The sequence below is a fragment of the Diabrotica virgifera genome, chromosome 3, assembly GCF_917563875.1.
Source record: "Diabrotica virgifera virgifera chromosome 3, PGI_DIABVI_V3a".
In the NCBI taxonomy this organism is placed as follows: Eukaryota; Metazoa; Arthropoda; class Insecta; order Coleoptera; family Chrysomelidae; genus Diabrotica; species Diabrotica virgifera.
In genome coordinates, this window is record NC_065445.1 from 242,923,479 (window position 1) to 242,938,398 (window position 14,920).

At 32.0% G+C, this 14,920-nt stretch overlaps 1 protein-coding gene across 1 annotated transcript in view; it reads left to right on the forward strand.

Moving 5' to 3' along the window:
- LOC114337586 (prenylated Rab acceptor protein 1) overlaps positions 1–14,920 on the forward strand; it is a 29,294-nt gene continuing 14,374 nt past the window's right edge. The window contains exons 1-2 of the mRNA XM_028288068.2: positions 1–226; positions 12,519–12,728. Coding sequence (XP_028143869.1) covers positions 153–226; positions 12,519–12,728 — 284 coding nt within the window. The 5' untranslated portion in view covers positions 1–152. The remainder of the gene's footprint in view (positions 227–12,518; positions 12,729–14,920) is intronic.

Sequence of the window (14,920 nt, forward strand, 5' to 3'; positions counted from 1 at the left end):
TCAAATTAATGTAAATAAATACCAGAAAGAGAAGACGAACGAAGTAAACACGTAAACACGTCAGGACGTCAGAACAGAGGTTTTAATTTATTTTGTCTTAAAGACAATTTTGGTGAATGGTTTAACTTAATCCTGAGAAATAATACTTAAAAATGACTGACATCTCAGTAGAAGTGTCTGGGGAAATGGATGCACCTATGGTTACCCCAAAAAGCAAGTTGCCAAGGTAAGTTTAATTGCAGTACCCTCTTTTAGTGACAACACATCAGTTTTATATAGGACAGATAAATTTAACGTAAAGGAATATATGACAAGTTTTGTTGAACTGTTCTCAAAAATTCCTCAAAAATCCCTGGTATTGTCTTTTCTGCTGATCCTTGTCTCTCAAAACCTAAAACATTATGATTAATATCTTCTTTCTTTCTTTCTCCCCTTCCTTTTACTCTATCAGGGTGTCGGATTTGGGCTAGCTATTTTAACTTTCATTCACCCATCTCTTCCATTCTTTTCTATTTTCTGCCATTATTTTCAATTTCCTGGATTTGATTTCCCGCCTCTACTACTTGCTGTATCCATTTTTTTCTTGGTCTGCCTTTTTTTCCTATTTAGGATATTCTTTTGGTTCGTGAAGTTTTCTTGTAATTGTATTGAGTTGCATCCTCATCAAATGCCCATACCAATTCATTTGTCTCTTTTTTAATTGATTCATTATTGGTTCTTGGTTGGCCATTCTCCTAATAGTCTCGTTGCTTAATCTATCCCATTTTGTCTTTCCAACTATCCTTCTTAAATGTCTCATCTCCATTGCATTTATTCTGCTCTTATGTTTTTCCAGAATTGTCCAGTTTTCACTTGCGTAGAGCACAGTCGGTATCACTATTGTGTTTTATATTTTTATCCTTGTCTCTCCTTTCCCAGTATTGGGGCTAACACAAAGTATAACTTGTTTGATTTCTTTGCTCCTTTTGTTATTTCGCAGCCTGTTTTTCCATCGTTAGTAATTATACTTCCCAATACTGAGTTTTTACATTTCATTATCTTTCTTATGTTCTTTGCCGTTGATTATCATTATCTTACTTTTTTCCTCGTGTATTTCCATTTTTAGTTCTTCTATTTGCTCTACACATATTTCCATTAGTTTCTGTATGTTATTCTCGGAATCTGCTATTAATACTATATCATCCTCGTACATTAAGGATTCTATTGTTACAGGTTGTAATCTGTGGTATCTTATTATTTTCTGTAGTTAGTTGGTTCTTACTCTAGTATTTCTTATCAATTCGTTCATTACTATTATGAATAGAAAAGGGCTGAAACTATCTCCTTTGTTTAATACCTCTCTTCCAATTAAATTCTTCTGATCTTCCCCCTGTTATTTGTACTCTTCCATTTACCTCTGTATAAGTACTTTCTATATATGTATTTAGTACATTTGAATCGTTTATTGTTGAAAGGGGGTAAGCGCCATTTTCCGCTTTTCTAGTTATAGTAAAAAACCCTTCTCTCTTTTTATATCCGCATCCTTTGGTATTGAAAAGAAGCAAACAGTGATATACTGCATGGATAGAGTTGATACTGCAAAACTGCATTTAACACCAAATGGCCCTAATATAAAGAGAGAAGGGTTTTCTACTATAACTTGAAAAGTAGAAAATGGCCTATATATGCCGTTTCAATAATAAACGATTCATTTATTTTCCTCAAGCATCTACAGTGGAACTTCGATTATCTGTCTTTCTATTAACCGTCACCTGTGTTAACCGTCAGGGTCCATACATAAGTTATATTGTATACATAAGTAAAAATTTAGTCATCAATTCATTTTGTTTGAGCATTGCGATAAGCCAAACGAAATTCGTTGAAATGTACACATGCACTTATGCCACCACCACATTTTTTTATGTATAATTTTTGTTCTTATTCAGGGCTCTGGATTAAATTTCAATTTAAATAGGTAATGATAAATGATACCCTGCTTTTAGAGTTCTATTTTTAGAATCGCAAGCCGAAAATAAAAACGCACAGCACAATAATAATTATTATTAAGTAGTCAATATCTGTGTGTCACCATAACATAATACTATGAATTTTTATTTTTTTTTAATGTTCTGTTAACCGTCTTTTCAATTATCCGTCATACCCTTGGTCCGGTGCCCTGACGGATAATCGAGGTTCCACTGTACCTATAATTTGTCTTTTTATTGTGTCAAATGCTGCTCTTAAGTCTGTGAACGCTAATACCAATGGAAAAATTTGACATTTCTATATGACTCTGGAAATTGTTTTCCAAAAAGTTTATTAAAGAAATTGTGTTGAGACAGTGTATAACCCCCAAGGTATTGAGGTGGTTAAGATCTTTTAAAAATTGAGGTTGATATACTCAGCCAGGATGTTGTAAGCAACTGAAAAGTTCGGAGCATGGATGTTTTATGCCCTATGGCAGCGGTCCGCAACCTTTTTTATATTGCGACCCCAAAATTAAAAAAAGAGTTATGAGCGACCCCAGAAAAAAAATCACTAAATTAACAAGTTCAAAGGTTGGTTCAGGACGAAATTAAGGTAAACTTCAATTATCCTCCATGTTGTACTTAGCTGTTTTTATTTCGTAAATTATGTTGAAGAGTTTATTTATTTTGGAAAGTAATATTAGAGCAAACTATGCATTTAACACAATATTTATGATGGCATTAAATGAGACAAGCAATTATTTTAACATTTTATTTAAAAAAAATAGGTACATATACTTAAATTTACAAACTAATGTGAACCTTATGCTTGCACACGTGCAGTCAGTATGTTTAATTCTTGGTGATATAATATTATCAGAAAGGGACACCCTCAAATCAGGTTCTACGTTAAGTCTGGAGCGATATTTTGTTTTTATAGCAGTCAATGTGGAGAAAGCTGTCTCGCACATGTATGTAGATGCAAATGGCAGCAATTTCAGCAAAGATGTTTTGTATAACAGTGGATATTCCTTTTCCATCATTATCCAGAACTTGGATGAATCCGTGGTTTTGAAAATACATAGATCGAAGGCTTTCATCGGACAATAAATCGATCAACTGCTCCTTTTCTTTTAAGTTCATCTTCACAGTATTAAGATCACAAGTGAATGGATTAATTATTATCCATTGGTCGCCGTGTGACATATCTGGGAATCGTATTACCAAGTTTTGCTTAAGGCTTGTAAGATGCATGATGATTTTGGTTTTAATTTTTTCTTCGAGCTTTATATTGTTTTCTTCAGAAAATTTCTCCAAACATGCAAACATCTTGTAGTTTTCAGCACTGATTTCGTCTATCCACAAACTTATTTTCCGACAAAAAGCTTTTATTTTGTTAGCCAAAATCAATACATTTATACTGTCCCCTTGCAACAGTTGATTTAAATCATTAAGTTTTTCAAAAATGTCCGAAAGATAGCCAACTGTTGCCAGCCAATAATTTAAGAAATATTCCGCTAGCTTTGGTTCCCGTTCAAGTAGAATAATTCTGATTTCATCTTTGAGATCAAATACACGTTGGAGATTTTTCTTCCGGCAGGACTGGACAGGACGTACAGTCGTAATTATTTTGGATTCTCTCCGTTTCAAGGAAATTGTGTAATTGTGTAAGTAAAGAGAGGTTATATTTTACGCATAACCCTTAATAAAATTCGATAAGTACAGGACCTTGTTGACTTTTTTACTTTTTTGACGACCCCATAAAGATCTTTCGCGACCCCACATGGGGTCGCGACCCCAGGGTTGCGGACCGCTGCCCTATGGTACATCAAATTCTGATTATTCTCATAGAACTGACAATAAGTTATCTTGAACAGCACTTGTCCTGTTTTTTCCCAGAAAAGCCTACACTTCACAGCAAGAACTAACGTAATCATGGCACTGTAGAACCATAGAGTACCCTTGCACACTGCTTGAAGAACTCTGAAATACCTAATATTATGTGGTCGGCTTCCCTAATTCATTTCTCTATAGGTTTCCATCTACCATATGTTTAGTTTATGATTAGAGATAGGCGACTGAAGGAAGCACTGAAAATCGGCAACATTGCTTATGAGAATTGCATTTCCACTGTAGAATTGACAGATGACTTAATAAATTGTCACTACTCAGGCGTGGGAACGGGGAAGCAGTGTTGCCATGTATTGGGTGTACTATAATAATATCTAGTTTAATAGTAAACACATGGTATCAATATTAATGCCCTTCAGATGTCTTGTCCAAATGCCTCCTACCCAGTAGCGGTTCTATCCGCTAAAGGGATCTAAAACGAAGGTCCCTAGGTTTTAAGTTAAAGAAAAAACATAAAAATTGTTGAAACATAAAAATATAGTAGCTGACATGCAACTTAAACCTCAGACAGACAAATTCAATCCAATAGGGAACTTGCATAAAAATTTAAATTCGAAAAAAATCTTATTCGAAAATTAACGGAACTTAATGTATATGTTATTATGTAGTTTGGGTTTATCTGTTTTATGTCTTTTGGTTAGTGTTTCATTGGAAGTTCCTCCCCTCCTAAGGCAAATTTCCCCTCCTAAGGCAAATTTCCCCTCCCAAGACAAATGTTTAGATCTACCACTGCCTACCAGGTCTTCTGTGATTGAAAAAATGATTTGTTGTCAATCCTTCATTTTTTACAGTTGTTTCTGTCAAATAATACCTTCTCCATTATTTAGGATAGATATTCCTAATGCTTCATAATTCTACAGAATATAGAAAGATATGATTCGTCAGGCTTGATCAGAAATTACCTTATATTTGAACTTTTTTCAGTGTAAGGTTTAATTTTTGATTTGTATACATAAGATTTGCTACAAAAATATTACATCTGTGCACAAATAATTCTTATACATATTCTCTATTTATAATTCTTAATAGACAAGGCGAAAACGGCGGGTTCGTTAGAAAAAATATTCCCATGAGATTTTTTTGCATAATCGCATTCATGAGACATCCCAGAATAAGGTTCAAGAAGTCGCCCACGTGAAAACTGGTCCAAATTGCAAAAATCAATATTTTTGGTCCGTACAAATTTTTGTTAGGTTTTTTGGACCATTCTGGATAAAAAAGGTCTCTTGTAATTTTTCTCTAAAGTTGATCGTTTTCGAGTTATAAACAATTTAAAATTGAAAAAAACGAAAAATGGCGATTTTCAAGGCTTAATAAATTGGTTAAAAGTTATTATTATGAAAGTCAGAAAGTGACTAAATCAAAGTTTAATGCTTACAAGATCCTGAAGAAATTTTTGTCATTATTTTATTGTTAAGCTGTTATTTTTAAGTAATAATAATGAGCGCCTGCACGTATTAGGCGGCCGTATATGGTGAGTGCGAGAGAGATGCCATTCCGGCAGTCCAATGGGGCATCTTACTCGCACTCACATTTACAGCCGCGTCATTACGATCTTACGGCTTATTGTTAATAATTAAAAATAACAGCTTAGTAATAAATTAATGACACAAATTTTTTCAGGATCATGTAGGGGGGGGGGCTTTAAACTTTGATTTAGTCACTTTCTGACTTTCATAATAATAATTTTTAAACGAGTTATTAAGTCGTAAAAATTGCCATTTTTGCGTTTTTCAAATTTCAAATTGCTTTTAACTCGAAAACCATCAAATCTAGAGAAAAATTACAAGAGACCTTTTTTGTCCAGAATGGTCTAAAAAACCTAAAAAAAATTTTCCGGAGCAAAAATAATAATTTTTGCAATTTGATTAAAAAAAAATTGTTAAAAAAAATTTGGACCACTTTTCGCGTGGGCGACTTCTTGAACCTTATTCTGGGCTGTATTACAAATGTGATTATGCAAAAAAATCTCATGGGAATATTTTTTCCAACGAACCTGCCGTTTTCGCCTTGTCTATAAGGTGTGATTTCGTTGCGAGGGCCAGCGTTTGCGGTCCATTGTCACGTCTGGCAACTACAGCTAGTTGTTACAGTTACATGTTTTGCTTAAATCGTCTGCCGTTGGAGTTTCGGTAGTCGTTTAAAAAGTTTTGAAGTGAAAAGTGAGATTTAATGGACCCAGAAAGATTAGAAGCACTCACTTTGAACTTTGATAGAAGATAAAGATGATGATATTCGGCGGTTGTTCTGCATACGAGAACCAAACCAAGAATTGTACAGATTGAAGCCAAGAACGTTATTACATCATACTCATTGAAGCTCCAAAAAAAGTTCCGAAGCTTTTTTAGACTCATTAAAGAACAATTTAATTTTGTAGAACAATCTCATTTACTTATGTTGATTTAAAGAAACTATCCACAAATAGTGTAAACATTCCAGTTTATTCGTGATTGTTATAATTGTGATTGAATTCGTGATTGCACAAACATGGCAATTCACGTACCTACTGCATTAATTAAAAGTTCATCATCCACATGGAAACATTTTTTCGACATTTTTGAATCATTACTACTATTCTCTATATGAAAAATGGCAGCTTGGCGTTCGCGTCCCAACTTTTTTCTGAGTAGTCGAGATGCAGACGTTGGCAGCTGACTGCTGTGTCTTCCAAATGAGCCGAGTCAACGAAATCTACATCATATACATTAGCATGCATTGTAGCAGTGTGCGACAGTTGGACGTGACGGCGGACCGCAAATGCTATCCGTTGCGGTGTCGCAACGAAATCACATCCTTAAAATAATTGCTCTATCTATAGAGAGATTAATTTGTTAAAGAAGGAATGGAAGGAAAAAGAAACAGGGCCTAAACAAAGTACAGTAGAACTTACTTAGAATTTATGAAAATCAATTCGATGGAATGATCATACACAATATAGAGTGGAGGAAGTTAGTAAAGAGAATTTCATATGAATAATGTCGTCGCCTTAATACTATAACTTGATAACTCGAAATTGGTAGTTCTGAGATAAACGGGTTTAAAGATTTTAAAGATATTTATGCTGCTACTATGATGTTGCTAAATACGGAATTCACTCTGCAGCTCTAAAATAGTATTCCTTTACTTTTTGGCTACTGATCTATTTAGGAATACGATGCAAATTTGTTTTCCAATATGGAAAATAACATGAAAAATTAAAGTTATCAACTTTTAGCACTGCTATAATGGTAACATTTGGTAATGTCACATGTCGTGCAAAGTTGCATCTAAGTGAACTTTTTAACAAAACTAATATTTTAAGCATTATTTTGGTGAAAATTAGCTCTCTGCGATGTTGGTTGCCAGATCTGTTAACAATTATTCTCAAATTTTTGCATTAGCATGAACCGAATAAACAGATAGCAATTACGTGGTAAGCTCAACGGTTTCAGAAAAACACTTGCTACAACTAGATAACTAGAGTTAGCTAGTTATAGCATTCAGTGTATGTCATATTCACGATTATTTCGATTAAACAATAACTTGATAACTTATCTTGTCAAGTTTTAGCACTGAATATTAGGGGCATTTGAGTTTTATCAACTTTCGTCAATCATAAATATATACTTACCTCACAGTTCTTAGACATTACTACGGTTGCCCAGATCGACTAACCAATGAACATTAAGGGTGCGATTACATCACGAGTATACTGTAATTTGAATCGTAATATGATTTTTTTCGAATCCTGAGAAAACTAATAAGTATTTTAGAAAAATTTAAACGCAGAATGAAAGATTACGTTATTACCGAGGGCCGAAAGTCCCTTAGAGTAAATAAAAAGTTTCTTTTGAATGAAATATTTGCAGTTAAAAATCATACTTCTCTTTTATTTTCAGCCCTGTAACTTATTAAAATAAACATTATAGAAGTTTTCAGGGACTTTTGGCCCTCGGTAATAATGTAGTCTTTCATTCTGCGTTTAAATTTTTCAAAAATATTTATTAGTTTTCTCAGGATTCGAAAAAAATGAATACATTTAAACACATTGAGAATTTTGACGTGCGTCAAAATTTTACATTTTGCTTCTTTCCCATATTCGCTATTTACAATATATGTCTTTGATGTATGGAAAGTAGTCAAGATAGTTAAGAAATAAAGATGTTTAGTGGATTATAATACCTATAGGCCAGGGTAATAAGACAAAAATATACCCTGTTCGTGACACTTCAGCAGCCAGGGTACTGAAGCGTTTTTTCGACAGGTAATACCTATAGGAACAAATTATAACTATTTCCTGCGTAGGATCTGGCGGCCATTTTTATTTATAAACAATTAACTGTCAAAAAATGGCATTTTTCCCTTTTTTTTCAAATCAATGGAAAACAGTGAAACTTATGATTTTTTTAGTACAAATATCTTTGAGTTAATGGAAAAAGCTTTAAAATGACATATTACAAAGTTTGATATACTCATTTATTGTTAATATAATTGCGAAAAAAGGTCGGAATTGCAAAAAAAATTATTTTCGCAATAACTGTTGTAAAAATTAGTATACAGGTTTGAAATTTTTGTCAAATGAGGGTTCTTTTGTGCTTAATATGTGATAAAAATTTCAAAGCGATTCATTCAATTTTTTAAATTTTATTCGAATTGTTTATCTCAGATAGCATTTTTTTTGCAATAACATAAGTCAGAAAAAAATGACGTTAGAACCATTCCACAGGTGTCAAATGGAAGAGCATGATCTATATTTTCAATTTGGTTTAAAAAAAGCGAATAAAAAATTCATTTATTAGTAATAAATAATTATGCAAAAGTATTGTAAATCTTTCCTTATAAACTTAACTGATAACTTTTTCCAAAAAACTTAACTTTTTTACCCTGTTTTAAGTGCACAACTACCAAGTAACGTTATTTATATCATAATTGATAAAAAATTGTAATAAATATATATAATTTCTTATATAACAAAATAAAAAGTTTATAAAGAAAGATTTACGATCCTTTTGCATAATTATTTATTACTAATAAATGCATTTTTTATTCATATTTTTTAAACCAAGTTAAAAATATAGCTCATGCTCTTTCATTTGACACCTGTGGAATGGTTCTAACGTCATGTTTTTCTGACTTATGTTATTGCAAAAAAAATGCTCTCTGGGATAAACAATTTGAATAAAATTTAAACAATTGAATGAATCGCTTTGAAATTTTTATCACATATTAAGCACTAAAGAACCCTTATATGACAAAAATTTCAAAGCTGTACACTAACTTTTACAATAGATATTGCTAAATTAATTTTTTTTGCAATTCCAACCTTTTTTCGCAATTATTTAACAATTAATGAGTATATCAAACTTTGTAATACGTCATTTTAAAGCTTTTGCCATAATCTCAAAGATATTTGTACTAAAAAAACCATAAGTTTCACTGTTTTCCATTGATTTGAAAAAAAAGGGAAAATGTCATTTTTTGACACTTAATTGTTTATAAATAAAAATGGCCGCCAGATCCTACGCAGGAAATAGTTACAATTTGCTCTTATAGGTATTGCCTGTCGAAAAAACGCTTCAGTACCCTGGCTGCTCGAGTGTCATGGGAAAAACCTTATTACCCTGGACTACTAATTATGGAAAACTGTTAATGCAATATTTACGGAAATCTAGGACTTCAATCTCCATTCTACACTGAAAATTTGCCGATGAATTTCCATTAATACTGGATTAACTATTAAATACATACTATCCTTCTAGGTCAGCTAGGATTATGTGAATTAGAATTACTTGTATAATTTATTGTAAGAATTTAAATAATAGGTACCTAATAAATTTGGCCACACTACAGCCTGTACCTGGCATTCTAAAATATCATCATCATCAACATTATTATTACGTTAATACATAATGAAATTTTAACGTTTTAACCTACCTTATAAATATATATTCTTATTTAAACTCCTACAATAGGTACGATGTACTTACAACTTTCATGAATAATTTAAAATAAGTTTGTACGGGAAACAACACCAAAATTACAAATACAAAAATATAAAGTAAACTAGGATATACCGGGTGGTGGATTGGAAAACGGGACATAGGAAACTCAATGTAAAATTCTAAACTGTTGAATTCCTGCTTCCCTAATTATTTTACATCAAAAGACATTATAGAAACTATTTGTAGAGGATTGAAATCTGTATTGAAAACAACTGTTAAAATTGTTCTACGAATTAAACATATTCCAAAATTTTGTAAAAATGCGTAAAAATACGTTTTTTTAGCCCAAAATTAGGCCACACACAGTGCAATTATGTGTTACAATGAAGTTATTATTTTCACATTTTTGAACTGTCAATATTTTTATTTTATCATTAAAAGCAATACAGTTGATATACAGTGAGCACGTAAAGGTTGGAATAAATGCATTTTCTCCAGAATGAACAATTTTGGAAAAAAATCCCGAAACAAATCAATTTTTATTTTTAAATTATGACTCTTTGGCATACATATCATACTAGTGACGTCATCCATCTGGGAGTGATGACGTCATCGATGATTATTTTAAATGAGAATAGTGATCGTGTGATAGCTCATTTGAAAGGTAATTTAATTCTCTATTCAGTAATATAAACATTTACGTAATTATTTATACAGTGTGTCCAATAAAACATTTTTTTAATTTAATTTATCGACATAAAAAGAAGAATGCATGTAATTTATTTAATGCGAAATACATTTTACTGCTCTCAGAAAACAGAAAAAAATGTTTATTTGAAAAATATTCATTGCTTTTCGCTTAAACTAAATGTTCAAACTGTCCAGAGGAAGGTGGGTGGCGGCTTTGATATTGAATTTAAGCAAAAAACAATATTTATTTGGCAAATAAACATTATTTTCTGTTTTCTGATAGCAGTAAAATGTATTGTGAGTTAAATAAATTACACACATTCTTCTTTTTATGTCAATAAATGTAATTAAAAAAAATTTTTTTTGGGCACTCTGTATTAATAAATATGTTAATGTTTACATTACTGAATTGAGAATTAAATTACCTTTCAAATGAGCTATCGCACGACCCCTATTCTCATTTAAAAATTTTTAAGATGACGTCATCACGCCCAGATGGATGACGTCACTAGTATGATACATATGCCAAAAAGTCACAATTTAAAAATAAAAATTGACCTCTTTTGGGATTTTTGTCCAAAATCGTCAATTCTCGAGAAAATGAATTTATTCCAACCTTTACGTGCTCACTGTATATAAGTTGCAAGTTGCATTCGCGGCTACCTGAAATTGTCAGAAAATTGGATAAATTGACAGAACACGCATGCGCACTTTAAAATAATATCGTTAATAGATAAATATACTAGGTATATTTACCTAGTATAATTTAATAATTAGTTATTAATATTAATTAAAAGTAAATATACCTTGTATATTTATGTGTTAACGGAATTATTTATATTAAGTGAGGTTAGAAATTGTCGGCGACAATTTGTCAACTGTACCCTCGAACGCACCTATTGACTGCGGAGAAAGTATTAATAATAAAGATTTTTTATTCAGTCAATTGTGTGAGAACTGTCAGTGTTAAATAATAACGTGTGGCCTAACTTACACACATACCTACTGTGGCAAATGTATATTTTTCAAAATTTTGGAATGCGTTTAAATCGTAGAACAATTTTAACTTTTGATTTTAATACAGATTTCAATTCTCTACAAATATTCTCTTATGACTTTTGATGTAAAATAATTAGGGAAGCAGGAATTCAACAGTTTAGAATTTTACGTTGAGTTTCCTATGGCCCGTTTTACGATTCACCACCCGGTATAAGATAAAATGTATATTATTTGTCTTATTATTTAATAATAACACAAATACTACACGTATATACACAATAACACACATTCAATGATCGAAAATCATGTAAAAATATGGGATTCTGTATTCTTGTGACGTAAAGTCAAAAATTGAAGTCTCCCCTCCACCGTCGATCTGGGCAACTGTAGTATGTCTAAGAACCGTGTACTTACCTAACCCTTTTGAAGCGAGTTATCAAGTTTTTACACAATATGGAGGCAAATAAAATACATCTTGTGAACTAGTTATCTCAAAAACGTCAATTTTGGAGTTATCAAGTTATAGTATTGTCCTTTTCATGATCATTTTTCAGTGCGTAACAAATGATAGGAAAAAGGGTAAGTCCGTGATAATACACATTTATGACATTTATTCTAACATGACATTTTAGTTAAATCTGACAGTTGTCACATTTAATTTTCAATTTGGAATAAAAACAAATCAAATGTGTTTCTTGCATTTATAAAATGGTATTTTCTTTGATTTGTGTAGTCTTATAAATTATACAGATTATATTTGTAATATTATTATCTAATTAAAAAAAAATTATTTTTTTATTATGGCGCCATCTATCGACAACTAGAATAACTAGAATAAATGTTATAAAAATGTCACCGACGAAATGTAATCACCGACGTGCCTTTTTTCTGTCACATACAATTTAATGCGTTAGAAAGAAATCGAAAAACTGTGACGCACTGAAAGATGATCATGAGAAATACTGTACTAAGTCGACGATGTTATAGTTGCCTGTGAATTTTGAATTGTGAATTTTAAGTTTAATTTTAATTCAATTCGAATCTATTTTAGCTTTCTTCAACTTCCAACCCAGATGCCCGATCCCAAAGAATGGATAAGTCAACAAAGGCAGAAAGTAAGACCTTGGCTAATTTTTATAATGACTTCTAATTTCAAAATACCAGTATCAGTCCCACGACTCGGCAAACGAATCATGAGGAATATCGAATATTTTCAAGCCAACTATTTATTTGTATTTCTAGGACTAGTAGTGTATTGTCTGTAAGTATATCATTTTATGAAATGTAGATCAAAATTATCATGTAGAGTTTATTTAGTTCAGAAGTTCTGTAGTTTGTAGATTTCAAAGAAGTTGTTTGGCCTTTTAAGGTCCGCGCTCACTTGTCTGGACCAACACGCAACGGAACGGACCACGGCGATCGGCAATTTAATATCTTCGTGTATTCAAATGACTCGGCGCATACTTTACGGAAACGGACCACATCGATTCACACCGAAACGCGACGAAATCTCGGAAGATAATATTTTCGCCGTTAGAGTGTAGTGTAGTGTAGCGATTCGATACGGAATGAATAGTTAGCGCTACGACAACGAAACGAACCGGAAAATATGGACGAGGGTGGTCAAAAGGTTGTATATATTTGAATGTAACCAGATGTAAATAGAATAGATGTTGATTTCAATATTTTGCTGTCGGAAACCATTATATGCTTTCTTTGAAAACAATAAATTAGCTGATTTTTAAAGTGAAAGAATTAAATGTTGTATTTTGTTTTGTGAGATCATTTTTTATAATAGAGTTCTTGATATTTTTCGTAACTCTTTTTACAAATTTCATGCACGTATTTATTACGCTTCCTTTTTGAAAATGAATTTTGTTATTCCTCTTCCGCGCACAACAAACTAACAATAATAATTTTTGGATCCATCTTTTCTGAAATATATAAATACACTACTGAGCTGGCGGGATTTTGCCGATAAATGCGCCCGTAGGCATTTAATTCCGGGCTGTAGCGCTCCGTTCCGTTGCCGATCGATTCGATCTAATGGGCGTAGACCTTTAGACCTTTTTATACTGTGACCTGAAAGATCTTTTGTGAATACCCTACATCTATGTTCAGCTATGCTATGACCTATGATCCAAAAGATCTACTAGGCTTCTAAGAAAGCCTATTATCCATTTTTGAGATGTCTCTTACTTAGTCATGTTCTAAAAAGACAGATTTATAAGGCATTACACTGCAGAAACACAAAGCTCACGACAAACGCAAACCAGAAACATAAAACTCAATACCAAGAAAACACAAAGTTTAATGAAACATGTGAAATAAAGATAGAGATATAGCAGCAAAACACTATGTGACAGACAAATTAATGGCACAGGTCTAACATAGAGAACACAAACAACTGGATATTAGATAGAAAAAAGAAGTGGAACATCTACATAAGTAAAAAGGAAGAACATACAATAAAAAAATAACAGAAGATAAATCTCCAAACGGCTGAATAAGCATTGGATAGCCAAGAAAATATGTAACGCAAGCCTATGAAGAGAAATATAAAGAAGCAGAAGGTTGCAATAAAATTTTTGCTTGCCTTTGACCTGAAAGAAGTCTTAATTCTATGAGTACAGTCTCTAAATGATTCAGAAGCACCAAAAAAGGAGATTGTTGAATACCATAGATAAATTTATTATTGAACTATTAATAATTCTTTGAAGTGGTGGTAAAACTAATTATAATAAACTTAATATCTTTATTTAGTTTCTGAGTTGAACTATGTAGAATTGGGTTGAGTTGAGCTTTTAATCCAAGTTTTTAACTACCTCTTTGACTTTAACTAACTCTGTACTACTGTACAATAAATAGTAGTAATTATAGTAGTAGTAGTGAATTGGATTATGAACTTAGAACACTGTGTGCACTGAACGTGACTGAACTAACTCGCAACTAGACGAAATCCAACTCAGAAACTGGATGTTATAGTCTAAGATCCGAATAGGAGGTCAAAATGTACCCATCTGCTTGCCGAATGAAATATTTTTTTTTTATTAAATTTCATACATAGACAAATATTTCTAGCATGGGTTGCCTATCAAAATCGTGTCATAGCTATCCTTAAGGGGGGGGGGGGGGCAAAAGGGGTAGAAGTCAATATTCCAAACATTTTTTTTTGAAAGTATGGTAGAATTATTTTATTTTTAAATTAAATAGGAATATTCAGTACAATTCATAGATTACTCAAGAAAAAATTCAAGGAAAAATACTGAAAAATAAGCCAACGGTGGCAAATTTTTAAAAGACACCTCAAAATATAATGAATTTTGCGGTGGACATCAGAACTCATCATTGAATCTTGGTAAACAAAAAATTCAAAAAGATTTTATTAGCTTATGAGTTTCTCGAGGTAACGCTGTCAAGTTTTTTTAGTTTTATCTAATTTTGACTTTTTGA